This window comes from Oenanthe melanoleuca, chromosome 12 (genome assembly GCF_029582105.1).
Source record: "Oenanthe melanoleuca isolate GR-GAL-2019-014 chromosome 12, OMel1.0, whole genome shotgun sequence".
Taxonomy (NCBI): domain Eukaryota; kingdom Metazoa; phylum Chordata; class Aves; order Passeriformes; family Muscicapidae; genus Oenanthe; species Oenanthe melanoleuca.
Genome location: NC_079346.1, coordinates 19,201,928 through 19,229,043, shown reverse-complemented (window position 1 = coordinate 19,229,043; position 27,116 = coordinate 19,201,928). Strand labels below are relative to the sequence as shown.

At 44.5% G+C, this 27,116-nt stretch overlaps 1 protein-coding gene across 1 annotated transcript in view; it reads left to right on the top strand.

Moving 5' to 3' along the window:
• Nucleotides 1-4,777, top strand: part of NUP210 (nucleoporin 210) — a 49,239-nt gene extending 44,462 nt beyond the window's left edge. The window contains exons 36-40 of the mRNA XM_056501696.1: nucleotides 1,074-1,324; nucleotides 2,301-2,520; nucleotides 2,656-2,751; nucleotides 2,878-2,961; nucleotides 3,413-4,777. Of these exons, the coding sequence (XP_056357671.1) occupies nucleotides 1,074-1,324; nucleotides 2,301-2,520; nucleotides 2,656-2,751; nucleotides 2,878-2,961; nucleotides 3,413-3,513 (752 nt within the window). The 3' untranslated portion in view covers nucleotides 3,514-4,777. The remainder of the gene's footprint in view (nucleotides 1-1,073; nucleotides 1,325-2,300; nucleotides 2,521-2,655; nucleotides 2,752-2,877; nucleotides 2,962-3,412) is intronic.
• The last annotated feature ends 22,339 nt before the right edge of the window (nucleotides 4,778-27,116 follow it).

Here is a 27,116-nt window from a genome sequence, read left to right as displayed (position 1 = left end):
CTTTACTGCTACTAACAGACTAATTGGTCCCATATGAGACTAGAAACATGGTGAATATATAACTTTTAAAGGAACTTTTATAAATAAACTACATCTTCACAGACTTGATGACGGTGATCGTAGCTGGCTAAAATTTTAACACTAGTTGAAAAGAATATGAAATAGGATGTTCTGTCTTGTTTTCAGTAAAGCCTTTCAGTATTAGCATGAATGTTATGTTCAACGTGCAACTGAGTCTCAGTGGCATATTAAAATAAAATGTGACTGGAAGTTACCTGTAGCTGCCAGGGCAGGGGTTTTGCCCCAGGCTGCCACAACAAGCCCGGATAAAATGTTCTGAATGGAACAGCCTTTCCTGGTTTCTTTGGCCAGACTTCAGCCACAAAGTGCAAGCAAGGCCTAGGCTGAGGCTGTCAGCTCTTTTGTGATTTCATTTTGCTTGCAGTGCTTTCTTAGCCAGCTAAGAAAAAGAGATCTGGGAGAGCTGCACAGAGGTTCTGCAGGCAACTTTATTTCTACGAAGAGGTCCGGCAGCAATCTGCCTACATAGAGTATCAAAGGGGATTTTATAGGGTTGGGGTGCCTTGGGAGATGGACCAATAATGTTACAGATTTGAAAACTATTCAACTACTTTAAGGTTTTAGGTGAAAAAGTGACCAATTACTTAGAGGATTGAGAAGGGACCAATTAGAGCTCTAAAAGATAATGCAGGGTCTGCAGGGGGATGAACATTTCTCTAGCATGAGTCATTCTAAGGAAGGATTTCTTATCTAAGGGGTGATTTTCCAGGGAGGCCCTGAAAGGGTATCTGAATCATCCAGAGTTGCCAGCATAGTGTTTTTTTCACGATGTTCAGTTTGGGACAAGGAGTAATTCCTATGTTGTAGTGCTGGGATTATGATGTTTGACTCAACAGACACACTGTCCCAATCCATCTATGCACTCAACCTTGTGCTGTGGAGCTTTACCTCCCTTTCCAGCTTTTCTCTGGAGATGCCCCAGCAGTGTCACCATGCTTGGAGAAAAGCCCTGGAAGGTGAGCAGTTCTCAGCCCAGCTGTCTCGTTGTGCAGGACACTACACGTGCTCCATCAGGATGCACAGCCTGACCGACAAGCAGCTGAAGCAGCTGAGCAGGAGCAGAGCGGCGCTGCGGGTGACGGCGGCGCTGCGGGGCGGCGCCGTGCCCGGCCAGCAGCTGGGCACAGAGCTGCCCTTCAGCCGCTGGTTCTACGCTGACCAGGCTGAGATGCTGCTCAGCAACCAGGACGTGAGCTCTGTCCTCAAGGTCTTCGGGGACACCGAAGTCCTGGACAGCCTGGAGGTGAGTGCGTTCCCAGGAAGGATCTCAGCACAGCTGGAAGCGTTTGGAGCTGCCACATGCAGCTTTCTAATGCCAGGCACTCCCTGCCATCTTTACTGTGTCAAGGTTTGTTCCTGAGATGGTTTGGACATGCTCATCTTGGAAGGTGTTCTTCCTCAGTTTTCACTTTCCACAGAATCCCAGAATGGTTTGGGCTGGCAGGGACCCTAAAGCTCTTCGTGTTCCAGCGCACTGACATGGGATGCCACTCACTCACTCAGTTGCTCAGGGGCCCATGCAGCCCAGCCCTGGGGTTTTGGGGTAGTACAGCTGTGCCAGGCTCACCTGGGCATGCAGCCCAGCCCTGGGGTTTTGGGGTAGTACAGGTATGCCAGGCTCACCTGGGTGTGCAGCCTGGCCCTGGGGTTTTGGGGTAATACAGGTGTGCCAGGCTCACCTGGGCATGCAGCCTGGCCCTGAAGTTTTGGGGTAGTACAGGTATGCCAGGCTCACCTGGGTGTGCATCCTGACCCTGGGGTTTTGGGGTAGTACAGGTATGCCAGGCTCACCTGGGTGTGCAGCCTGGCCCTGGGGTTTTGGGGTAGTACAGGTATGCCAGGCTCACCTGGGCATGCAGCCTGACATGTGTTAAGCAGTTTGTGGGTCAGGAAGCAGAAACCTGCCTGACCCCTGTGGCTGGGGGACTCTTGCCCAAATCTGTGTGTGACTGCCCACAGCTCACACAGCCCAGTAAGGGTCTGTGGATTTTGGCTGTGTGGGGTTTGCCCAGACCTGTGGAAAGGGCAGGTGAAAGGGGCACCCTTGGCAATAGGCAGGGAGAAATGCTGCAGGTGTCACTGTAAAGGTACACCTGACTCCTCTGGAGTGGTGAATTGCTCTGTGTTTCTGTGGAATGATTGCTGCAGCTGGCCTGGAAGATGGAGCTGTGCTGGGCTGTGCCCAGCAGTCTGTGTCAGGTTGGATGTTCCCGGTGCAGGTGACGTGTGAGTCCCCAGCAGTGAAGGTGCAGGAGAAGGAGAAGTCCTACGGGCTGCCCAGCTACGTGGTGTACACTGTTAGCCTGGCTGATCCCAGAGTTCCCAGCCAGGGCTCCCTGTCCACCTCTCTGACTGTCTCCAGTCCCATGACAGACCAGTCCATCACCATCCCAGTCACAGTGATCTACCTGGCTGACAGAACCACTGCACCCATGAGATGTAAGTTCAGCTCTGCACTTCATATGCTAGAAGAAACTTTTAGCTTCTCTGGTCTTCATGAGATTAACTCTTAAACCAGATTGGAGAAGATGCTCTTTCTAACTTGATATTGCCTCCTCTTAATCAATTCTGCAGATGAAGCCAGTCTCTTCCAGCAGTTTGTTGAGTCTTACCAGGTGATGATCTTCACGCTTTTTGCACTCTTAGCAGGGACAGCTGTTATGATCATAGGTAAGAGAAGGAAAGATTACACAAGTATTTTCTTTTCTGTAGCTTCTTACAATGTATTAGCTGTAAGATATAAAGGAATGATTGGCATGGGAAATGATTTTGGTTTGTTTTTCAACTGTCTTGCAGCCTACCATGCATTTTTCTCGCCAAATGAACAGCACAATCAGCCAGTATTCCACCCAAGGACGAGTCTTCAGCACACCCCTAACAGTAAGCAGCTATCACCCAGTCAGAAGTGAATTAATTGATTAGTCTGGTCATTGCACTGGAATTGAAAGTAGGAAGACCTGTAATCAAGAGTGGCAACAAAAAATAATTCCCATTCTTACAGATGTGTTTAGGTTACAGTGAGCTGTAGGCCTGGTTGTAAACACAAGTGCCTGATGCTCCAGATAAAGCAAAGCAAATTCAAGTGAATGTCACTTGCTGAGGGGAAATGTATTGGGCCCCTCTCAGACTTGAAAAGTCCTGAGCAGGAAGACCCACAGAGTTGTGATACTTGCAAGATACATTTTCCAGAGGCACTAAGCTAAAGGGGTGATTGCACTTGGAATGGATGATCAGACTCACTGCCGGTGCTCAGCAGATGATCAGGAGCAGTTCCTGGTTTGCTCCCTCTCCCCCATTCCCTGATTGCTGCTTTCTCCTTGCCACATTCCAGGTTCCCTGGTGTCCCCTGCACATTCCTTCAGCTCCCAGGGCTCCAGCAGGCAGACGAGCCCCTCGGCCCCGCTCTGGAGCACGGGCTACGCCTCTCGCTAGGGGCAGCACGCCGGGCTCCTGCTGCTGCTGCAGAGAAATCAAGCACACAGCGCACTGCCTTAGCAAGCCCAGCACCTGCAGCAGCCAGGATGCAATTCAGGTTTGCTCTGCAATATAACTAGGTCCTTAATTTATTTATTTTTTTAATATTTAGGGCTCTTCGAGGCTATTTTTTTAACCTTAGTGCTTCAACTCTCAAAAGCTTGTTTTATCTGTTGTTTTTTGCTGCCTGCACAAAAAGCAGTGTTCATGCTAATCTGGCTTTCGTGCACTCTTCAAGCAACTAGAAGTTAGATCTAAGTTAGAGTGATAACAATTTTAATTTACTTTTTAAAAATTAGATTTCTTTCTAATGAATTTTTTTTTAAAGGGAAATTAGAAAAATAGACGAAATATGAGCCAAAAATATGAAGGATTGTATATTTTGAAGAACTAGTTTTTATTTTGTGTTCCAAAACCTCAGGAATGTATTGCACTGATAAGTGTTCTTATGTTTAGCCTTACACTGGGATTCATCAGCACAATATGCTGGTTTAGCATGAGGAATGCTGGAACAACTGTGAATAATTTGGAATTTTTCTTACAACAACAATTAAAAAAGGAAGAAAAGAAACCCACAACTTAGTGTGGCTTCCTTTGGGTACAACTGCAGTATTCCTTGGTACTGTAAGCACTTTTTTGAACTGGGAATGTGAAAGCATGTGCCTTCTAAGTGGACCTTTCTTCTGGTAGGAATGCTTTATTTTGAGAATAGAATCACATCCCAGTCACTTTTATTTGTAAGCAGGGTTTTGCAGCTATCAGATCCGGGTTTTGTTTACATATAACAAGCATCCCAATTTTAACTGTGAATAACTCTGGCTGTTTGAACTCTCCTAAGGACCATGAGGAAAGTGAAATTACAAAACACTTCATGCAAAATACTTTGTGTGCAGAACTATGCAGGCAAATAGGTGAATGGAATGCAGACCCAGTGCACGGCATAGAGTTTTGGTTTCACACAGTGTTAAAAACAAAAGGATTGTTACATGTAACTGTATTGAGTCTTATTTAACTTGCTGGCTAGTTTTGGAGAAATTGTGCCTTAAGTGCTTGTACTACTTAAAGAGGTCAGTTTGGATGTAGATAATCATTTGAATCTGTATTAAAACTTTTTAAGACTCCTTTATTTTGAATTTTCGTGTGGTTTGGCTGTTCAGAATCTAGCACTGGACTATATTATTTAAATCTGTATTATTTAATAAAGCTTTTAAAGATACCTTTTTCTTTGCTGTTGATGAGTTTTCTGTGGTTTGGCTGTTTAGAATTTACCTCTGGGCTGTTGTGTGAACTTCACTTCCTACAGCCCCTCAGTGTTTACAATCATGATTTTCCAACCTTAATTTTCCCTTTTGTTGACAATGTATTGTTTTTAGATATTTATACAATATTTCAACTAGATTTTGTTGTCAGGGATTTCTCTCAGTTTTCACTAAGCATCTTCAATCCCTGCTGAAATCAGTGATGACTGTAGAAGCAGCTCTCAATTTTCTAGGTTTGTTCAAACTTCCCATTTTGTTCACTTGGGTTTTAAAGGAAAGATGTGATCTTTTTTCCACTTCCATTCAGCAAAAAACCAAAGGGCTGTGAAGATCTCACTGCTAATGTGATAAGCTCTTCAGAAATGTTTGAAGGAGAGATTTTGCTCTCCTGTTGCTTCTGTTTCCCATTCAGCAGTCTGGCAGTGAATGTTCTGAAAAACAAACTGCTCCAAGTGGTGGGAGTACTTTGGCAAATGCTCGATGTTTATTTCATTTCTTCAGGCAAGTTGCAGTCTCCTGGCAAGAAAAAAAAAAAAAAAAGAAAAAGAAAAAAAAGAAGTAGGGAGCTGATATGATTCAGGAGCCAACCTCCTGCAAGCAACAACCAGGTTTATGCCTTGAGGAGCTCTTCTGACCTGTGGGGTCATTCCTGGGGCCAGAGGGGATTTGGGAATATAAATTTTTCTGAGCAGGTTGCTGCCAATGTAAAGAAAAAAATTTTTTTTTTTTTTCTTAATTGACTCAGAAGAGACTTGGGGATTTTGCATTTAATGCTGAATTTTCCCCCTGTCTCCTTACTGCTTGTTCCTCACTGTTTGCTCCCCTGAGAGGGAGAAGGGCTGCTGGGAATGTGTCTGTTCCAAGTGTCTGTTCCAAGGCCCAGGCCTTATGTGACTTGAAATGTCTGAGTTTTTCAGTAACCAAGCAGTGCCAGCCCCAGTCCCTTCCCATCCAGCAGGAGATCTGGTGTGTGCCAGCAACAGCAGCTTCACCACCTCGTGCTGCTGCAGCGACCAGAGGGTTTTGTTTTCAAAACTAAACCCAGCAAAGCCAAGCAGTGAGCAGTGCAATCCCTGAGCCAATGCCCTGGGCTGTGCCCACAGCCTGGAGGGCTCCGTGGCAGATCCCAGCTCCTGGAAGTGCCCGTGTGGGACACTGTGGGATCTGCTCTGGGCAGAGGCTTCCCCTGGGGAGCTGCAGTCCTTGGGCAGAGATCCCAGAGAAGCTTTTCCCTCAGGAGCTGGAAGCGAACCCGCCACGAGGTGCCGGCTTGGGGGGACTCAGGGTCCCTCCCCGGGACAGGGACATGGAGCTGCCTGCTGTGCCAGGCTGGCTCCTGCATCCAGAAAATCCCTGCCAGCAGCAGCTGTGTCCAAGGAGTTCCTTAGCTAGATTAGCAAAGCTAGGTTAATATTGGTCTTCAAGCCAATCTGCTCCCTGATACAACATCCCAAACCCAGCCTATTTCTCCATCTACCCTCTTTAAAAAGGAAGGCAGATGGTGAATGAAACATTGCACACACTTTTCAGCCAAGAGCTCTTTCTGATGAGCAGCCAGGATTATGGTGCTTCAGAGGAAGGTTTTCCTGGCAGCATGTTTGCTGCCTTTTGTACTCTGTATGAAGGATTAAAGTTTTACAGGTGACAATCCAGCCTCTGGGCTAACCCCTGCATTTGCTTGCAGATGAAGGCATTCTTGCCTTCCCTATTTGGTGGTGATTTTGGCATTCATGAGGACATACCAGTCATTGTGAGCCTGCTCTGATGATTTCTTAGTGCAGGGCTCCCCAGGAAGCTTGAGGAGTTTGCCCATCCCAGTTTCCCCAGTTAGACACAGCTGTGGAGCACTGCCTGCACCTGTTTTAGGCTGTGTCTCCTTGTGTCCCAAGGGTGGCAGCAGGAATTCTCCTTGGAGGAGCCCTGAAGACACTGTTTGGTTAAAAGGCAAGGGACATTAATTTCTCTTTTTTAAATTTTTTTTTTTTTTTCTGGTAAGGCAACTAGAGGTATTGCTGGTGTATTTAGCTTCATGATGCTGTGTTAGTCTGTGTGGTATTGGTGATTTGATTAAAACTATTCCTTTCCACCTGTTTCTTCCTTGTTTCAGTTTCAGGTTTAAGGTTTTAAACTCCAGCCTGTGTTCTCCACATCACAGCCCCTGTGCTCTCGTAGGAGATGCATCGATTTCTAAGATGCAAAAAAAAGGCATTTAGCAAGTGATGATTATGTGACATAAGGTCTTGGGGTTACAATAAATACTCAATTTTTTATTTGTTTTATTGGCAAAATTCAAAAACTCCTACTTTATTTTCAATTTGAATAAAGCTGGGTTCACTTTTCATCAGTTAAGTTCAATGAGACAACTTCTCTGTTGTTAGGTACGCAGTTTCCTTCTCTTGAAGCTTGCAAAATTGAAACAAGAATGGGAAACTATTTTTTCTCCTTGATTCATATTTATCCCCACTGCATTGAGCTGTAGATGTACCAGCAGTATGGTGCTTTCCATCTCTTCCCTCATACCACTTGTCCTTTCCATCTCCAGGGCTGGTTTTATCCCAGGTGCTGTGACCTGCTCCAGAGCTTTGTGTGCTAATAAACAATTTCCTGCAGTTTCCACCATCTTCACCCCTCAGCACAGCCTCGTGCTGCCCTGCTCTGTGTGCTGCCTCCCTCCAGTGCTTTGCCATAATCCCTGAGCAGATTGGGAGCTGCAGTTGCTGTTTTCCACGGAGCAGACGTTGTGTACATGTTTATAATTCACCCAGTCATTCATTTTTCCCTTCTCCCTTCTTTCTTGCCATGTTGTGTTTTAAAGTGCTGTTCCCATTCTGCTCAGTTCAAAGCTTTATCTCAGGTCTTTTGCATGCAGCATAAATAAATTTGTTTCAAGCTGTTGTGCTTATGGGTATGTCTGGGTGTTTTCTATGACCTTTTGCTTAAAATGAATTTTTAATTTCATTTCCATGCAAGCCAGTCCCCACCTAGGGACATCCTTTCACACTTTGGATGGGAAAACACCACAAAACCTCACTGGAGAGTCAGAACAGAAGCAATGAAGAACTTGAGGCTGCCTGTGCCAAGGGCAGCCCTGGTAAATAATTTTAGGCCAGCATGTGCTAATGGCTTACAGTGACCATTTTTAAATCAAACAAAAGCAGTATTGTCTAGATGAAATCTGGTGATGGAAACTCAGTTTACTGATCAACAAGCTTGGAAGTTCTGGAACTAGTTTAAAATAATTGTTCCATTTCACATGTTTTCATCTGTGAGAGAGACAAGAGGTGGGAGATGCTTTTGTCTTTTGTGGCATATGGTTTACTTAGAAAACAAAGTTCTGAGAATGTCTCAAGTAGTAGGAAGCTGCCCTTAGTAACAAAATAGTGAAAACTGTCGTATTTTATCCAAAAGGAAGGGAAAAAATAATTATCCAAAGTAATAGCTTGTAATTTGACAGCGTGAGTCACTTCTGTTATTATGAGTCACAAATAGAAGAGGCACCAAAAGAGTTATTTTTCAAAATGTATGAAGATAACAAAGAAACTACATCTCCCAAAATGTAGCTAAGAAGGCACTAGGCTATTGGATAGGCTAAACTTCTTTGAAATACTCACTAAAAATGCTTTTTATTGTCTTGTTTGTTTGTTTGTTTGTTTGTTTGTAAAAATAAAGGAAAAGACTGCTTTTAATTATCTTTTTCTATAACAGCCAATTAGCCTGTCTTTAGTGGAAGCTAGGGCAAACCTCTCCTTAGAAGAATATTAAGAATCCTGGAGTTTGTGTTATGATCCAGCTTTTACCAGCTCCTGAACTCCCCTGCTGCACAAAGTTTGGTCAAGTCACCAAACACAGCCAATAAAGCTGATTTGGCCTCAGTACTTTGTCATTGCTCCTATGTATGTTTATCTTTCCAGACTTTCTTTCCTCATGCCTCACTAGTCATCTTTGGATCTGGAGCTGTGGCCGTGTCCTGGTGCATATTTGGGGTTTGTTCATTTGCTAGATTAATATTTCATTTCATGCTGGGTTAAGACTGGCCAATAGAAATAAATAGCCTTTGATTCTAGCACAATTAAGGATCTCTTGTGAAGAAAAGAGAACTCTGTTGTCCTGAGCATTGACCCCAGCTGGTTCATTCTCTCTGCCAGCTGGTTCTTGCATTGGAAGAAAATTAATAAAATTGCCAAACAAAGAAGTATTTTCAGCAAGTATGCAAACATTGGAGGCTAAACATCCTCCTTGCAATGCCAGAAGTGGATTCCAAATAAGCAGCTGAACTGAAGGATTATTTTGATAGTGTTGTAGAAATATTGGTCTACTGGAGATGTTTAAAGGTCAGCTGGAGTGTTTTGTGGGGGTTTTGTTGGTGTTACTGGGTTGTTTTTTTTTTACTGACTCCTTTGTTTTGGGCATGCTGCTTTCATAAGGCATCACTTACCTGCTGGGGCTCTAAGAGCCTGTGCTACACAGATTGTCATCACCATTGCTGTAGTTTCCATATTCCTCCCCTACTACAAAAAATGTGACCTTTGTGTGTTTGGTTCTTTTTTTTTTTTTTTTTTTTTTTTTTTTGCGTCTCTGGTATGAGATTCCACCTCCTTCAGCAAGAGGAGATTGATGAATTGAGATAATTGAAGAAGTAGATAGTAGTTGCTACCTACCACTCTCAAATTATTTCATTAAGTTATTATGAACAATTTGCTCAGAGCTATCTTGGGGGTGCTGGGAGAGCAGAATGTAGTTTAGGCATAAAACACAATACAGCAATTTCATTTTAGTTCCAGCTTTACTGAATGTGCTTCTAAAAGCAGACAGGTACAGATCACACTTCTGTCTGATTTTTAGATTTAGGATTACAGTGACAGTGCAAAATGCCAGAATTGTGAGTAAGTTAAAAAGCAGTGATGAGTTGTAAGGTCACAGAACCCTCTTAGTGCTCACTCCGTGATCTGACTTGGCAAATCACAGCTTCATATTCTCAGCAGTGATGGCACAAACCACTCCCTCTGCTTCACAATATTCTCTCCTTTTATCCTGACTCTTCAGTTGCTGTTTAGGAAAGGTCTGAAGTGCTTTGTGTCCTTGACCCAGGTGCATGACCCAGCCTGCAGGGCTGGGAGAGCTGGATACAAGTGTAAACACACGGTCAATGCAGTGACTTATCAAGCAGTAGGATTGCTGTAAGAGAAACTATTGTTCCATGAAACACAGTGAAAATAGGGTGGAAATACATCAGGTGTTTTCAAAGTAGTATTTCCCAAGGGGAATCCTGTTCAGCAGTGAATGACAGAAGTAGGTGGTGTAGAAAGCTCTGGACAGTGAAGTTTCCCTCCCAAGTGGAGGAGGGTGAGGAAAGGCAGCCACAGTTTTGAGTTTAACTGTGGAACATTTGATATCAGTGAACTTTAGATAAAAATTATATTCACAGAATCCCAGAATATCCTGAGTGGGAAGGGACCTAGAGGGATGATCCAGTTCAGCTCCTGTCCTGCCCAGACACCCCAACAATCCCACCCTGAGCATCCGGGGCTGTTGTTCCTGGGGCTCTGCAGCCTCGGGCTTGTGCCCATTCTCTAGGGAAGAGCCTTTTGGGGGAAGAACCTTTCCCTGATCTCCAGCCTGACCCTCCCTGGCACAGCTCCAGGCATTCCCTGGGTCCTGTCCCTGGTCAGAGAGCAGAGATCATTGCCTGCCCCAATCTGTTATCTCAGGAAACCCTCAGAGTGAGCTATTTTCCTTCCAAACTGAGCAGGACTTTTGTGTGTGTTCTACCTGTGTCTGGCCTCCTGCCTCAACTCAGCACTTTTGTGTGCACAAATACACAAATACACATCCTCTGGGCATTGCTCATCAGGCACCTGCCAGCAGCACTCCTCCCTCTGCCTTAGCAGGTGAGCTGGTGTAATGACACAGGAGCACCTTGTTTCCAACCCTGTAAATCAGGGCTTTGTGGGAAATGGCATTTCATTTAGGCAATAACACTCTTACAGCCCAACAGTGATGGCTTCACATGCTTCAGACTTACTCAAATACCTCTGCAACCTTATTCAACAACTACACCTTGTCATTCAGACCCCAGAGAAGGAGTTTAACATTTTGCCAAAGGAAGCTTTCTCAGTGCTTTGGTTGATTTGGCCAGGAGGTGTAAGAGCAGCTATTTTGATAGAACTGGACTGTGTACTGGGATGAGCACATAGTTTCACGAAATCTGTCAAATGTCACTTGAAAAGTCATTGAACGTGCTCTACAACAAACAGGCAGAATTACAGAGCAGAATGCCTTTTGTGAATGCTATTGTAAATGTGTCACAGCTCATTCTGGCTTTTGCATGTGGGCTTATCTTCAAATAGCATCCTGCTGTTATGATTAGTGATTGCTATCGTGAATAAAATCTCTTTGGTTTCAGCAACAAAATAAACCACTTTATATATAGAACCCAGTGTTGAATAGGACCTTAAATATTTATTTTCCCATTCTTATTGCCAAATAATCTTCAAGGTGAAGCCTTTCTTCTAATGAAACAATGTCAGCAGTAAAGACAGGTCTTGAGGCAGTCATGGTTTTAGAAAGGGCAGTCAGCAGCAGAAAGCAAGCTATTCATGTTACTTGTCTAAATGAAACATCCTTGGAATCCTGTGCACTTGGAATAAGGCAATTGTGTTTTACTGGGGTGAGCTTTGTGCTGTCCCAGTGTGCAGTGCATCACCCCCTGCTCCAGGTAATTGGTGACCCTACAGGAAGTGCCTTGACTCCATGTGAAACATGCTGTGTTTCCACAGAACTTCCAGTCTTTCTGCTTTTAAAATTATTAACGTCAACTCTGAGATTTTTGACTTGGTAGAACACTCACAACAATGTGTCTTCATATAATTTGGCAAGCCATTGCATGATACAAGCCATTATATTACATTAATATATGCTATATGGTAGGGATTTGGATTAGATGAACTTTAAAGGTCCTTTCCACCCCAAACTCTTCTCTGGCTCTGTGATTCTGTAAAATATGAATAATCTAGGTGTGCAGCTCACAAACTTCCAAATTAAATTCTGCAAGAGAAAGCAGAATTTTGCCTCTTAGGCTCACTAGATGAAGACTTTTAGGCTTGTGAAGGATTGGAACAATTCCGGTTAAGACTAACAAGCCAAAATTTAGAAATTGTTGGAGCTAACCTTTGATGAGAGAGGAAAGAAAGAGTCTTCCAAAGTGAGTTCCTAAAAAATTCTCATTTAGGTAAAAGTACATAAGAAGGCAAAAATCTCTGAAAGTAAAATAGATTCACAGTTTCTGAGAAGAAGCACAGCCCTGAAGGAGTTGGGCAATGCATGAAAATGAGCTACAGAGAAGTAGAAGACAGCTTTTACCACATCAGTAGGTTTGCATAACACAGTGAGGCTGGCAAAGGAAACCATGTCTTCATTTCCCAGTTTTGTGAGAGCCTGGATGTGCAGAATAGAGCTCTGGGGAAGGCAGCAAGGAGGGAGAGGAAGGTTTCCTGTGAGTAATCTGACTTCAACATTGGAAGTTGTCTTAAATTCTGCATCATCTTTCATGTTAAATGGTGAATCTTTGTGTGAGCCAGTTTGTTTTGCTGCTGGAATCTGACCATAAAGTTCTTATATACCAGGTCTCAAGTACTGTGTGTTCAGTTGTGCTTCAGGAGTTCTCTTATCATTATAAATGTCTCTCATTCCATCTGCCTCAACAGATAGGGCTGTGCTAAGTCTGTTATTAATTTTTTAGGTTGTTTCATTCCAGATTAATGAAATATTTAAAGTGAATATTTTTCCCAGCACCTGCAGCTGCTCAAAACCCCAGCACATTATGCAGCTGAATTCAAGCAATAAAGACTACTAACTTAAAATCCTTTCAGTGCCAATGAGCACTTTAGGAATGTTGTCTCTGAGAACAGGTAATTGCTAAGTCACTTTGAATACTCCAGATCCACAGATATATTGGTGTACTTGTACCTTTTCTGAGTGACTAAATGATCAATTTAAATTAATTTGTTTATCATCTTGATTGGCCTGTTGTTCAGGCTTCTAACCAAACAGACTTTCCATTGGTTTAGTGACTGCACTCTCAGATAAGCTCTTTTTTCTGCTCATTCACTGCTGGTGTCCACAGCCAGGCTGGACAGGGCTTGGAGCAGCCTGGGCTGGGGGAAGGTGTCCCTGCCTAAGGAACAGGATGAGGTTTGAGGTGTCTTCCAACCCAAACCATTCTGGGATTCCAGGATTCCATGATTCCACTTGCTAACTGAAAACTTTAGCAGCAGGAATCCAGATGTTGCACCCCCAAGCTCACAAAGCTCATGTAGAAAGCTGTGTTTGCTTTCCAGGGATGGATTTATGGGAAGCTGCATCTCTTGAGCAGCTTTAGACTTGTGGTTCCAGGAGGAGGAGAGTGCAAATCTACAACTGTTCACATACAAATTCCCCTGAATAAAGTTTTAGTCTTTTTTTGATTTTGTTTTTTTATTGTTGTTGTCTTTTTTTTTTTTTTAATCAGCATATCTTGATTAGTGTGCCTCTGTAAATCTGTGGGTACATTTGGTGACTCTGTGTCATTATATGGATTTACATGTGCAAGAAGACAAGTTTGCTGCTGGCATCCTGGTGTCTTGATTGCCTGCAGCTGTGGAATTTGCATGTGCTTTGGATCCTGGGCACTGGTAAAAATGCAGAAGCATTTATTCAACGTTCATAAATAGCTTCTAATTTTTAATTTAATGGAAATTTAAACATGAAACCACAAGAATTCATTTCACAAGTGTCCAAAGAGAGCTAAGAGCCTTGTCTCAGGCATTACAGCACGTTTTGTTTGTTCCTGATATCCTTTCACTTGGCTTACCAAGCTTGTAACAGTTTATCTTGCACTATACTGCATTTGATCAATTTTGCAGAAATGTATCCTCAAGAAGAACAATTAGATTTAACTCATGATCCCTCCTGGAACTGGTTCTTTCTCCCTCCTTTTTCACTATGTTTTACTTTACAGACCACTGTCTCTCTGTCTCTCAGCTGTTTTGTACTATTAAAGTAAACATTAACATTTTCATATTCTGTAAGTTACATTTTATGAAATATCAAAGCCTATAAAACTTAACAGCTGAGGACCTACTTGTTTGGATTTTTGTGTGGAGCAGAAAGTAGGAGAAAGGAGGGAAGGAGAGGTTGTTTTGGAGCCCACAGCACTATTTCAGTTCTTAATATAGAACAGTAAAGTATTTTGAACTCTATTGTTGTGAATATACGTGTGATATAAATCAGAATTATTATCCTTATCTCATCACTGAGAAGGTTGCAGCACACAGAGAGGGGATTTGTCCAAGGCCCCTGTCAGGGCAGAGGCAGCAGGGCTGAAAATAGAAGCTGTGTTTGAGCAGAGCTCAGTGCTGGGTCTGTGACCGAGGAGGAGCAGGGCAGATGGAGAAGGCTGCAGGGGTGGGATCACACAGGGACACTGGGATACAGCCCTGGGCAGCTCCCTGGGTACCCTGCTGCCTTCCCAGGGAAAAGAACTCACCTGCAGTGCTGAGAGCCCAGAGCCTTGAGGAAACTCAGTCAGGGGTCAATAAACCACTTCCAAACTTTAAAATACTAGTAACAATACCACCACCACCACCACCACTAACAAGAATAAGAATAAGAATAAGAATAAGAATAAGAATAAGAATAAGAATAAGAATAAGAATAAGAATAAGAATAAGAATAAGAATAAGAATAAGAATAAGAATAGTTCTGCTTTTCTAGCCCATCTGAATATTTGACCACAGTTGCAGGAACCAGGCAGAATTCCCCTTTCCCAGTGATGGTTTGTGCAGGAGAAGAGCAAGGCAGGAGGAGGAGGAGCCTGCTGGGCTCTGCCCTGTGCCAGCACAGCCCTGCAGAGCCCCTGGCACACCAAGTCTGCTCTATTCCCTGCAGCTCAGGCAGGCACAGCCAGCAGGGCTCTGCTGCTGCTGAGGCTGAACTTGGGGAGTTCCATGTGGAAACTGGTGCTTTATCTGTTTTATTTGTGTGACACACACAGGTGTGTCACTGTTAATGCAGTACACCTCATTACCCATGGAAGTGGCAATCTGATTGTGTGTTTCAAGTGAAAATGTGTTTCTGAATCTGATGTTTGACAGCTTTTCACAATGATATTTAAGTATTGAGCCATTTAAGCATCAAAAGTTGTTACCTAGGATAAACTGGTATATGTGTTTACTTTCTGCTGGCTTCTTCCCCATTTATTTAGATTTAGAAACCAAAAATATTGTGCCTGATTCATCCAAGAACTTAAATATATATCTAAAATTATGTCTAGTTAATTAGTTCCATTTAAAGTTTTTCTGCTCAAATGCATAAGCTTTTCAGCATGCTGCTGTTATGTACTCAATCTGGGCTTTGGGAAGAGAAGGAGATCCATAAAAATATTATTTAATTGCCTAAAATTTTAGTCTGTAATTCAAAGGCCTCCTGCTATGTTTAAAGCCCAAACAACAAATTTTTTTTTCTAATAATTAGTTGATGTGTACATATTCCTGAAGGATATTGAGATGTTTAATCCAGCAGAAAATTGCTATATGCTGGACTACAGGGAAAAAGCAGGACAAAATTTTACTATTATTATTATTAAAAATGTAGGCAATTATAATTAGACAAGAATAAAGCAATATAGTTACATAATGAGAGGAGCAGAGCTACACAAAGCTTGGTGTGTAGCTGGTACTGAAGTCATCATTGAAACCAAAGTATTTCCCTGTTGCCAGTAAAATAATTGATTGAAATGGCAGTTTTTATGATTTAAGCAATGGAAAGAGGCATTGCTTGGTTATGGGCTGGAGGGCAGCTTCTTCAGGTTGGCACTGACCTGCACAGGGGTCTGCAGGGAATTCCTTGGATAGTGGGGGTGGGATGGGAGGAGATGAGCCCCAGGGCCCCTCCCAGCCCAAAGCAGAGGAGATTGCATGTCCTGAGCAGGGAGAGAGCTCAGGGAGAGGGATGGAATCCAGGAAGAGGGATGGGATCCAGGAGGGAGGGATGGAATCCAGGAGGGAGGGATGGAATCCAGCAGGGAGGGATGGGATCTAGGAGGGAGGAATGGGATCCTGGAGGAAGGGATGGAACCTAGAAGGGGAGGAATGGAATCCAGTAGGGAGGGATGGAATCTAGGAAGAGGGATGGAATCCAGGAGGGAGGGATGGGATCCAAGAGGGAGGGATGGGATCCTGGAGGAAAGGATGGGATCCAGGAGGGAGGGATGGAATCCAGCAGGGAGGGATGGAATCCAGCAGGGAGGGATGGGATCTAGGAGGGAGGGATGGAATCCAGGAAAAGGGATGGGATCCAGGAAAAGGGATGGAATCCAGGAAGAGGGATGGGATCCAGGAGGGAGGGATGGAATCCAGCAGGGAGGGATGGGATCTAGGAGGGAGGAATGGGATCCTGGAGGAAGGGATGGAACCTAGAAGGGGAGGAATGGAATCCAGTAGGGAGGGATGGAATCTAGGAAGAGGGATGGAATTCAGAAAGAGGGATGGAATCCCGACGGGACAGATAGTATTCAGGAGGGAGGGATGGGATCCTGGAGGAAAGAATGGAATCTAGAAAGGGAGGCATGGAATCCAGCATGGAGAATGGAATCCAGAGAGCAGGGGATGGAATCCAGAATGGGGGATGGAACCCAGAGAGGGGGATGGAATCCAGAGTGGGGGATGGAACCCAGAAAGGGGGATGGAATCCAGAAGGAGGGGGTGGAATCCAGGAGGAGGGGATGGAATCCAGAGTGGGGGATGGAATCCAGCAGGGGAGGCAGAACTGCAGTGCCAGTCCCTGCTGGGTGCAGCTTCTGTTCCCACTGCTGTGCTCAGGTCTGGGAGTGCCAGTGCACAGGGACAGGGCAGCAGGAGGTGCCTTCCAGATGGAGATCACTGCAGGCCATGGCACAGCCCAGAAAATCACAAGCAGCCCCACTTACATAACAGCTCTGTGCCCTAACATCATCTCACTGCTGCAGTCAGCTCTGGGGGATGGGGGGTGGAGTTGGTGTTTTGTCTGTGCACTTTTTTCCCCATTTGGATGAGAGGACAACACTAGAGCAGTAAAAAAAAAACACCAAAAAACCAACATAGATAAGTCCTGGAATGGTAACAACATACAGATTTCAGCAGCCTTATCTGCAGAATAAACCATCTGCCCAGAGGGAAAAGAAGGAATTTGAAAGGATCCCCAGTGTGTGGTGGGCTAGGGTTAATGTTAGTAATAAATTGAATGAGGCTGTAATTTGTGTGGTTTCCCCAGTTTGGTTGATTTTAAGAAGGAGATACAGGTAAACTCTTTGCTGCTGTTTGGGGTTTAGTGCCCAGGATCACTGTATTGACAGCCTGTTTGCATTATTCAGGGTTGGTTGCTGGCTGTTGTCCCTCCCAGGGAGGGCAGTGTCCCCTCTGCTGCTCTCTGGGATGGTTCTGCTCTGGCCCATGGGAATTGCTCAGCTTGGATGGCAGCTCAGGTACCTGGGTCTCTGTGGGATCCGTGGGTCTGACCCAACGTGACACAAAATCCCATCCCTGGAGCTCCTGCAATCCTTGCTGACAAATCCCCAGCAGAAATGTGGGGGCCTGACTGAGCAGACACAGTGTGACCCAGCAGACTTCTTATCATCTTTACATATAAATAAATCTGTGTCACACAGAGCAATCTGCAGGCAGCAGGGGACATGGTGCAAACACAGGAGCAAAGCTGAGCTCTACAGCCTGACTCTCCCTTGCAGACACTGCCAGCAGGTCTGGCCTGGGCTGTTATTGTTAGATTGTGAGTTGTTATCTCTGCTAACCTTGGAAATAATTCCAGCACTGGGGAGAGCTGCTGAAAAGGACCCTGACAGAAAATATTTGCTTCCCACATGGATGTTGTAAATACACATGCACAGATAAAGTAACCTTAAATGAAGGGTAAAAGTCTGGCTCATTGTAAGTCAGTGATAAAGCCTCCAGGTTGAAATCTCACATAGTAAGTTTTAGAGCACTGCATAGAAATGATAATGTAAAGAGAAAATAAATTTTCAAAAATACATGAAATTCTGGAGCAGTTGATGAAAAGTGTTTCAAACTAAATGTTGTGACCTTGAGACACAGAATAGTTGAATACCCCATTTCCAGAAATACTCTCAGAGGTCAGTGTAAGGCTGCAGGGATATCCTCTGGTCTGGAAGGCATGGCACAACTGTGTATTGAATTTGGAAAACTGGGGAGGTGCAAAGTGACATCCCAGCAACCAAAAGAGCTGAGCCCATGTGGGTGTAGGAATTGCCAGCCAGTCTCTGGCAGCTGAGGAGCCATCCTGTTCCCCTCAGGGAGAGAAGGGAGCTGGGACCCTCCTTGGAAAGAGGGAAGGGAGGGCTGTGTCACCCAGTTTATTCACAGGCAGCATCTGAATGTCTGCAGAGAGTTTTGTTCAGGAGGCACAGCCCTGTGTGATGTAGAGGAAATCTCCTTTGGTGCCCCCCATCCAGCTGGGCTTAGCAGGACAAGACACAAGTGGCTGGTTTGCAAACACACTCCCCTGCAGGGTGTTGAACTCCAGTTTAACTTTGGGGTTTGTTTGTTGGTTTGTTTGTTTGCACTGCTGGCAAATGTACAAGCCCATGGGGAGAACTTGCCCTAGCTCTCTGGCAGGTGATTTGCACTGAGGACATTTCCCTGTGTGCCACTCAAGCCCACAGTGACAGTCCCACTGTCAGGAATGTTCATTTTTCCTGTGGTTGCCCTGTGCCAGTAAAACCTGGTGCTGTGTTAATCAGCCCTGAACATTACAGAGGAAATATCCCCTGCCTGCTCCTGATCACTGCTCAGAGCTGCTCTGTAAGCATGCAAGGAACAAATAATCTTAATTGCAAGGTATTTAGAAAGCTAGTGGGATGAATTGGTATTTGTTGTTCTTTGAATTTTAGAATTACTCTGCTAATAAGTGCACAGAATCTTTTTTAAGGTTAGAGAAAGTTCAGAGTGTGCAGATTTATCTGGAGTGCCAGCACCCAGCCCACAGAGTGCCAGCAGCCTCAGTGAGACTGCACTGTGCTGAAAGCTCCCAGACCTGGGGATGAGCACTGCAGAGCAGCCAGCTGGTGTTCATTGCATCAGGGCTCTGCTCATGTGAAAGCTTTTCACCACTGGGGAGAAGGACTTGTGTCCCCTTCAGGATGATACAGCCAAAGGATGTGCCAGCACTCTGATCCCCATGGTGCTGCTACAGCACCTCCTGCTTTGAATGGCCTTTTCTCTCCTTATTTAGGATTAATGGAATATAACCTTCACTCCTTTTCCTGTTTGATGTGCATTCATCTTCCTTTTCATCAGTGATGGGTTTCTGCTAGGGGTTCCATAACCACAATTTTGGGTTATCTAGGCTGGACTATATCTGTAGCTGGAAGTGCTGGGTTAATGGTTAGAATTGATCTTGGAGAGCTCTTCCAACCTTAATGGCTCTATGATTCTACAAAGATGAGGACTGTAGAGACCATGAATGATCATTTAGTTCTGCTTGCCATGCACAGGAGGATGAGGCAAAGCTAGGCTGCTCTTGATACATGCTTCATTTAAGCTCACTCTTAAAAGCTGTGGACAAGGAGAGTCTTGGGTTACCCAGGCAGCAGCATGTGTGATGGGTGTCCCAGATTTCCTGGAGCCTTGCAATATCCCTGGCTCTGCTTAGCTCATGGTTAGACAGGTGGGGAAGGAAGGTGAGTTTTGTGCCTTTGGAGGGGATGGGGTTGGCCTAGAATCCACCTTGTATTTTCTTCTATGATAGAAAACTGTAGAACAATCAATGCTGTATTTACTGAAGTGCTTGGAAATTTTGACTTTTGCTCTTCCAGCATAACCCAAAGTCTTTCCTCTGTTTAAGATTCCAGGCAGTTCAAGTTTTCTGCCACAGCCAAACCCAAGATGTGGAACTCCAAATGACACCCTACCTCCACAAAGTAAACATGGAATAATTGCTTCCTATTTCATGTGTACAGATCTCCCCTTAATGCAGTCTGCCATCAGATGCTTTACTCTGAGCTGCCAGAAACTCCAGATCTATTTTTCCCCACAGTGCTCTGTGAACACTTATTCATAATTTGGTATTTCCCATCAGCAATATTTTTTTGTGGAAGGTTTTATTTTAGTAACATTAAAACATCTATAATGCATGAAGTAAAGCCTAGTTTTCTCATTAGTGTCTCAGTGCAAAGGGCTAGAAAGGAAAGTGATGGGGGTAGCTGACTAGAAATCAAGGTGTTTCTCAGAGCATATTTATCTTTGGAATCAGTGAGAGAATTCCTCAACAGTGTGGAACTGCCCATCCATGAGCTTTGTCCCTCTGCTCCTGTCCTCCCACTGTGCCCACACAGCTCAGGCAGAGCCTGAAAAGAGCTGGGGTTTGTTCAGGGGAGCAGCCTTACTCACAGAGCCCCAGGCTGGTGGGGGCTGGAGGGACCTCAAAGCCCATCCAGCCCATGGGGACACTCCCACTGTCCAGGGTGCTCCAAGCCTGGCCTTGGACAGAAAACTCCTCTCACAATTTCATGGTATTGTAGTTAACACAATCACTGACATTTCCATAGCAGCAATATCTGCATTTGTCCCATGAAAACCCAGTGAGAAGATCCTGGATGTCTCCTTCCTTCAGGTACAATAAACACTGCTCATGCACTGAAATATTTCCTGTACATTATTAACCTTTCATAGCTCTTACCTTTCTGCTCTTAGAGCTGAGTGTTTCTGAGCTTTGGAACCAAGAGCCTGGCATTTGTTTTTACACTTGAGATTTGGGAAATGAAAGAGTCACACTCTCCTGCCCACAGTGAAGGAGTGAACAGAACAGAATAAACAGGTTTTCTGAGACAGAAGGTTTCATGTTCTGATCTGCCCCCTGATGCTGATTATGTCATTATCTGTAATAATCTATATTTCACATGCGTATAATAATAATAATTATATATTTGTAACACGTAATTCTACATGGGTCAGCACACAACATCAACCTCTTGGCCTCAGTTAGCTGTAGTCCTGTCCAAAGCTGCTGGAATTCTAATGAATTTCTCACTGAAATCAATGGAAATGTTTTCATTGATTCTGATAGAACTGTTTCAATGAAAGCATCATCCTGTCCATGCTCATGTTTACCCAGACATTTCCTTAACGTAGTTTTCTGGGGTCTTATATTTCCTATGTTTTGATTTGGGGTGTAAATGTTGTGTGCTTTGGTTTTGATTAATTTTTTGGTATGTGTCAGAATCGTGGAAGTTTCTTCCTAACCTCACATTCCTAATGACAAACACTGGAAGGAGATCAAACCAGCCCTGTATCTTCAGAAATGTATGGCCTGCCTTGATAGCAGCCTATCAGAGGGTGTCAAGAACATAAAGAATTACAGCACAGCTCTCAAGCAGCTTACTGGGAAATGAAGAGCCAAGAGGAATTTAAATACAATCCCCCAGTGCAGCAGCTGAGGCAGAGTGTTGGGAGGAGGGAATCCATCCTGCCTGGGAGAGCCCTCCTGCACGGGAGCTGCTGATTCACGCCCTGAGCACAGGGTGTAGGGCACTGCCTGTGCCCAGCTGTTGGTCACTCCAGCTGGCACTGCCTGGGGCTGCCTGGCTGCAGACACTCACTGCTGCCACTGCCCAGCACTGCTGCTGCTCCTGCTGGGCTGCAGCCCCCACTCCAGCCTGTCTGCCACTCTGCTGGGAGAAATCAGCAGAGACCAGCAGGGCCTGGGAGCATCTGGCAGGGCTGCAGCAGCACCAGGGAAAACTCATTTCTGCATTGTGGTCTTGTACTGGGTGTTTTTAGATGCACATGGTGTCCTGGTTTGGAGGACAGCTGTCTGTCAATAAAGGCAGGAGCTTCTCTTTGAAATGGAGAATGTAAACCCCCTCCTCCAAATTATTATTATAATTTTGAAATTAAGGGGCTCTCAGGCAAAGATATGTGAATTAGGAATAACAATTCTTTACTAGGAAAATTAAAATAGAGATACAGTATTACAAAGAACAATCCCAACCCTGACAGTGTCAGACTACAACCTGACACCCTGTCAGTTACGGCGTTGGTAGCAGTCCAATTAAATGGTGGCTACAGTCTTCCTGCAGTAGCAGATGTGGTTCAGGTGTAGCAATGATCCTGTGGAAAACTACAGCTTTCCTCTGAAGGTCCAGAGATGATGTGGAAAGGTCGAGTGTTCCTCTGGAATCCAGTGGAAAGACAGATAACTTGCTGTTCAAAATCTCAGTTTTTATCTAGGTAGGAAAGGCTTGTCTCCTCCCCCTGGCTGGAGCATCTCCCAATGGGTTAATGTAATTTTATCAGTCATACAGTGGGACTTAATGGCTCAGCAGCAGATGATATCTTCCTGGAGGGAGGATGGGTTGTGGGAAAGATAAAGATGATTGTTTCACCTTGTCTTAAACATGGCCCATTTGCAGATAGTATGTGCCATGGAGGTAAGGAAATCACTACCTCACTCGGCTTCAACAGATGGTGATAGAATACACATTTCTGGCCACATCAACCCAACACTCATGGCTGCATCTAAATTGGCACATCAGGGGCTGCAGTCTAGTGGTGCTTTCCTGCCATCCCCATTTTAATGCAGCCCTACAGCATGGAAAAGCAAAAGAGACCCTTCCCAAAAGCAGGGCCCAAAGCCAAAGGTCAGTTTTTTCAAATGATGGACTCATACCAAAAATATCCAATCCCAAAGGCATCAGTGAGGGTCAGGACAGTGATATCCAGGTGACAGGCAGGATTCTTTCAGATGAAACAGGATAGCAAAGAAAAGTATTAAATTGTTCTGCCTTCAGATGGGGTTTTGGTCCAAGTTTTAACAAAACAAGTTTACCATGGGGCACTCAGGCTCTTCTTTAGGAATTGAGTCTTAAGGAGAAAATTGAAGAAAAGGTTCCTGTTACAAAAGAGAATATCCAGAGGAGGCTGAATGCCAGGGAAACAGGACATCCAGCCTTTGTGACCTGCTCTGAGCCCCGCTAACATCGGAAGGGACAGGGACACTTGGAAATGATGGTACCAGCTATAAATATTCCACCTGCTTCCCTGAGTCTTCTAAAACTGTAATTCCTGCCTTGGGCAGCTCATCTGCTTCAGAAAGTAGGAGTCCATAGTAAACACTAGCCACCTGCCAAAAAGCATCTTGACTGTGGGAGGAACAAATGAGATTTAGATTTTAGCAGCTATTGTCCCTGAGTTTTTGTGTCTGCCACTGTGCCACTTGATTTGCAGTTTGGGAACTTTGCTGTGGTGACAAAAGTCTGCTTGTAATGAGGAGGAGTTGGGAGTTTTTCATCAGTTATTCTCTGCTGAGAGCTGGCAGCTGGTCATGCTGCTCCCTTGCTGTGCAGAGCTGACACAGTGCCAGTTCCTGCCTTTGTTTCTGGTGCCTTTTTTCCCTGCAGGTACTGTGCTGAGCTCATTTTAAGCTATTTTTTGTATTATATTAAAAGTAAGCTGGAGTTGTGGAGATTCTTCCAAACATCATCTCCTGAGTGCCAGATTTCAATACAGCTGTGTTTCATGCAGAAAGGATCCAAAGCCAGCTCAGACACAAACTGGGAAATTGTTCCCAAGTCCTCAATCCCACGAGCATTGTGTGGAACCTGCTCCTCTCCCTTCCCTGGGATCCCCAGTGGGGCTGAGCTTTCTGTTTGTCCTGAAGGAGAACAAACACGTGCTCATGCAGGACGTGCCCTGTGGCACAATGAATTTTATTTGAAATGTGCCACCTCTGTGCTGCTTGGCTTGCCTCAGTGGTGGGATGAGGCAGCACCTCCCAGTTATTGTGGGCCAGGTAGAAAACTCTCCCTGCTGGAGGGCTGGTGCAGGGATTTTTGATTTTGTCTCTCTGATAACAACAATCCTCTGCTGTCAAGGAGCTGCACAGGTGACACCAGAGCAGAGGAGTGAGAGGGACCCTCAGCCCTGGGTGTCCCTGCAGGGAGAGCCCAGCCCCTGGAGGCAGAATTTGGAGTGAATGTTTCTGTCAAATAGTACAAGAATAGGTGTCTGGGTGAGACAAAGTTTGAGGATATATTATTGGAATTATGCATTTCAGTTAAGCCTCAATTCTCCTTTTTTTTTTTTTTTTTTTGGTCTAGACCAGAGATATTTTGGTCTAGGAGCAGAGTTAATTCCAGAAGCTGTGATCCCCTTGGACTTCCCTGGGGGTGGGAGAAAGAGGAAACTTGACAAGAAATCAGGGAGAGGCACCTGGATGTGCAGGAGCTATGGAATTGCAGTCAGGCATGAGGAGCCCAAGGAAGGGAAAGGTGTATAAAGAGAAAACAGGCAGAAACTCTGTTGTCCTTGGTTTTGACTCATTAGGGAAAAGAAAAATGGCAGGATGGAAATGAGAGACCACAAACATCTTTATTTTAATATGAGCATAGGAATCTGTGTTCAGGATGTATAAGGATAAATTCATTTAGTGCCAGTGATTATATAGGAAATGGAGGATCACTTAACTATTTTAAAGTTCAGGATGTTGTTAAAGAGAGGAAAAGGAAAGTTCCCTCCTCTCTCTGGAGTTTTTATTTTATGAGGTGGGAGGACAACAGTGTAAATATAGATTTGATTGGAGACAGACTCTTTAGTCAGGTGCTTTATGTTAAACCCAATTGCATTTGGTAACTTTGGGTATATGAAGGAATATAAAATTTAAATGAAACATTAATATAACAGGGTTTTGCCACCAGAGGCTTTGCACCATAAAGAGAGCAAAGGTTAATGGCATGAGAAACAAAAGGCTTCACATCCTGATTGAACCAAACCCTCTCCAGTCTGTTTCCTGTTCTCCATGGGACACCAGCTCTTGTGATCTGCCAAGGTTATGGCCTTTGTTCTTCATTACCCTTTGTGATAAAAATATTCCACTGCTCTTGTGGGTGCCAGGCTGCTGCTGAAGGCTCTGGGGCTGTCTGGCAGCCAGGGAATGGAGAATCCAGGTTTTGGCCTTTCAGCTGCCCAGGTGATGCTGGTGCTGGCACAGAGTGGAGGATGTGCTCAGGATGGGGCACACTCCTGACTGTGCCACCCCTGCCAGGGGCTTGGGAAACAGAGAAGACAGAGAAACACATCTCACATCTCAAAACAGGATTTTCTTTTGAAGACAAACTGCAACCAGTGTGAAAGAGCAGCAGGTTCTGAACCACGCTCTCCTAAATCCCTTGCTGTGCATTGATCCTTTTACTTCTTCCACTGCCCCTTATTTTCAAGTCCTAAAGTTATTGTTTTCTCTATTATATTGGAATTAAAATCCAAAATATCTGAAGCAAACTGTGGAGGAATCCTAAATCAAATGGCCAGGAACCATGAACAAAAAAATTATGCAATTACTAATGGTGAACTGAGCACTCTGGGTGATTTGTTATAAAAAATCAGGTCCCACTTGACTACAAAGGTTTAGTTGACTATATGAATTCCTTTGGCAATTCTAGATGAATAACATAAGTCACTGATGGTAAAAATATCTCCTGAGACAATTTGGTTTTTTTTTCTGCTATAATTCATTAAATAATGCCATAAATCAGTGTGAAAATTCTGAAGGCATCTGATTTGAGTATAAAGAAGGAAAAAGTTTCCAAACTCTATTCAGAAAGGGTGCTTGTGTGAAGCAATAGGTAGCTTTTGTCAACTACTTTGTCAAAAGATTTACAATTTCCCAGAAGAAATGGAGTGGGGGAAATGAAGTATGCCAGATGTCTCAGTCCTTGAGTGACAAAATCAAAGCCTCTCTTAGCATGTAATACCTGAGAGTGGGGCTGCAGATGACTATAAATATATTGATAAGTTGTCAAAATGATCTTTTAACTACTACACTTGACTATTCAAGCATATTCTATTAATTCTCTATAAACCAGTAATTAAATTGATTCTAAACCAGTAATTAAATTGATTCTTCTTTACTACTTCTTCACTATTTCTTCAAGGTATTCCAGTTCTTTCAAGCACCCTTGGCTTCCTGAAGTGCCTGTGGATCACCCTTTGATCTGGCCAGCAGAAATCTGAGTGCTGGTAGGTGTCCATGTTTTTGGAGACAGCTTTTCCAGTCCTATTGTCATTGCTCTACTATATTGAAATTTAAATCCAAAATATCTGAAGCAAACTCTGGTGGACTCCTAATACAAGTGGCCAGGAACCATGAACAAAAAATTGATCCATTTACTTCTTTCACTGCCCCTTATTTTCAAGTCCTAATGCCATTGTATGCTCTATTATATTGGAATTAAAATCCAAAATTTGAGTGCTCCCAAGAGGTGACAGTGAGGGCAAGAGGAAGAGGAGTTGCTGGTGCAAAGCATCCTTGGTGTCTGCAGCTCCTTGGCCCAAATAAGGGATTTGAGGTTACTTTCCTGCCCCCTTCCCCTCTGAGGTTGCATACTGTCAAACTGTGGGGGTTTTGATGCTTTAATCATGTTCTCTGTCAGATTTCTCTCTGGAGGGCAGCACTCTGTCTCTTCAGTTTTCTCTGAGCTTACTGCAGCTCTCCATGACAGAAACTCTTCCTTTTGTGCTGTCTGGTTCAGGGAGAGTTCCCAGGCACGTGGCTCCATGGGTAGGGAATGATAATTGCAGTAAATAGTAAAGACCCAGGCACTGCCAGGTGCTGGCAGCTTTGCTGATATCCCAGATCAGGCTGTGGGCTCTGCTCAGACACAGGGGATGCCAGGCAGGAGGCACCACTCCTCAAGGCAGCACACCTGGGAAGGAGTCTGGAAACGCTGCTCTAATCCTAACTGAGCTCTGAAATGTTCTTTCCAGCCTTCCAGAGGAGGAAGGAGACCCACTGGGGGACAGGTGGAACAGATGCTGGGTGCAGGTGAAAGCTGAGCAGCTCCTGGAAGCTCCACCAGCACAAATCAGTTCCCACCTGACCTCTGCATCCCTTCACCTTCTTTGCACTGCTCTGCTCCTTCACAAAAATTTTATTGCGGTGCAAGCAGAACAAGGCAGTGGAGAGAAGTACCTTGGCTCCAGCACAGAGAAGACAGATTTCCTCTAGAGGCTTTGTCACCTGGAAAAATTTGCAGTTTCCCTTGGAAACAAATGACACATGGAGCAGGAGGAAATCTGCCAAGCATGGCAGAGGCTGTAAGTCACCACTAACAGGGGCACTTTGTCAGTGACAATCATGAGGAGAAGGAAGCACAACCACTGTGGGCCCACTGCACGAGAGCTCAAAGCCTGAGAGACATCTAGAAGCCACAAAATTCACAAAGATGGAAAGCCAACAATGCAGTGATGAACTCCAGGCTTGTTC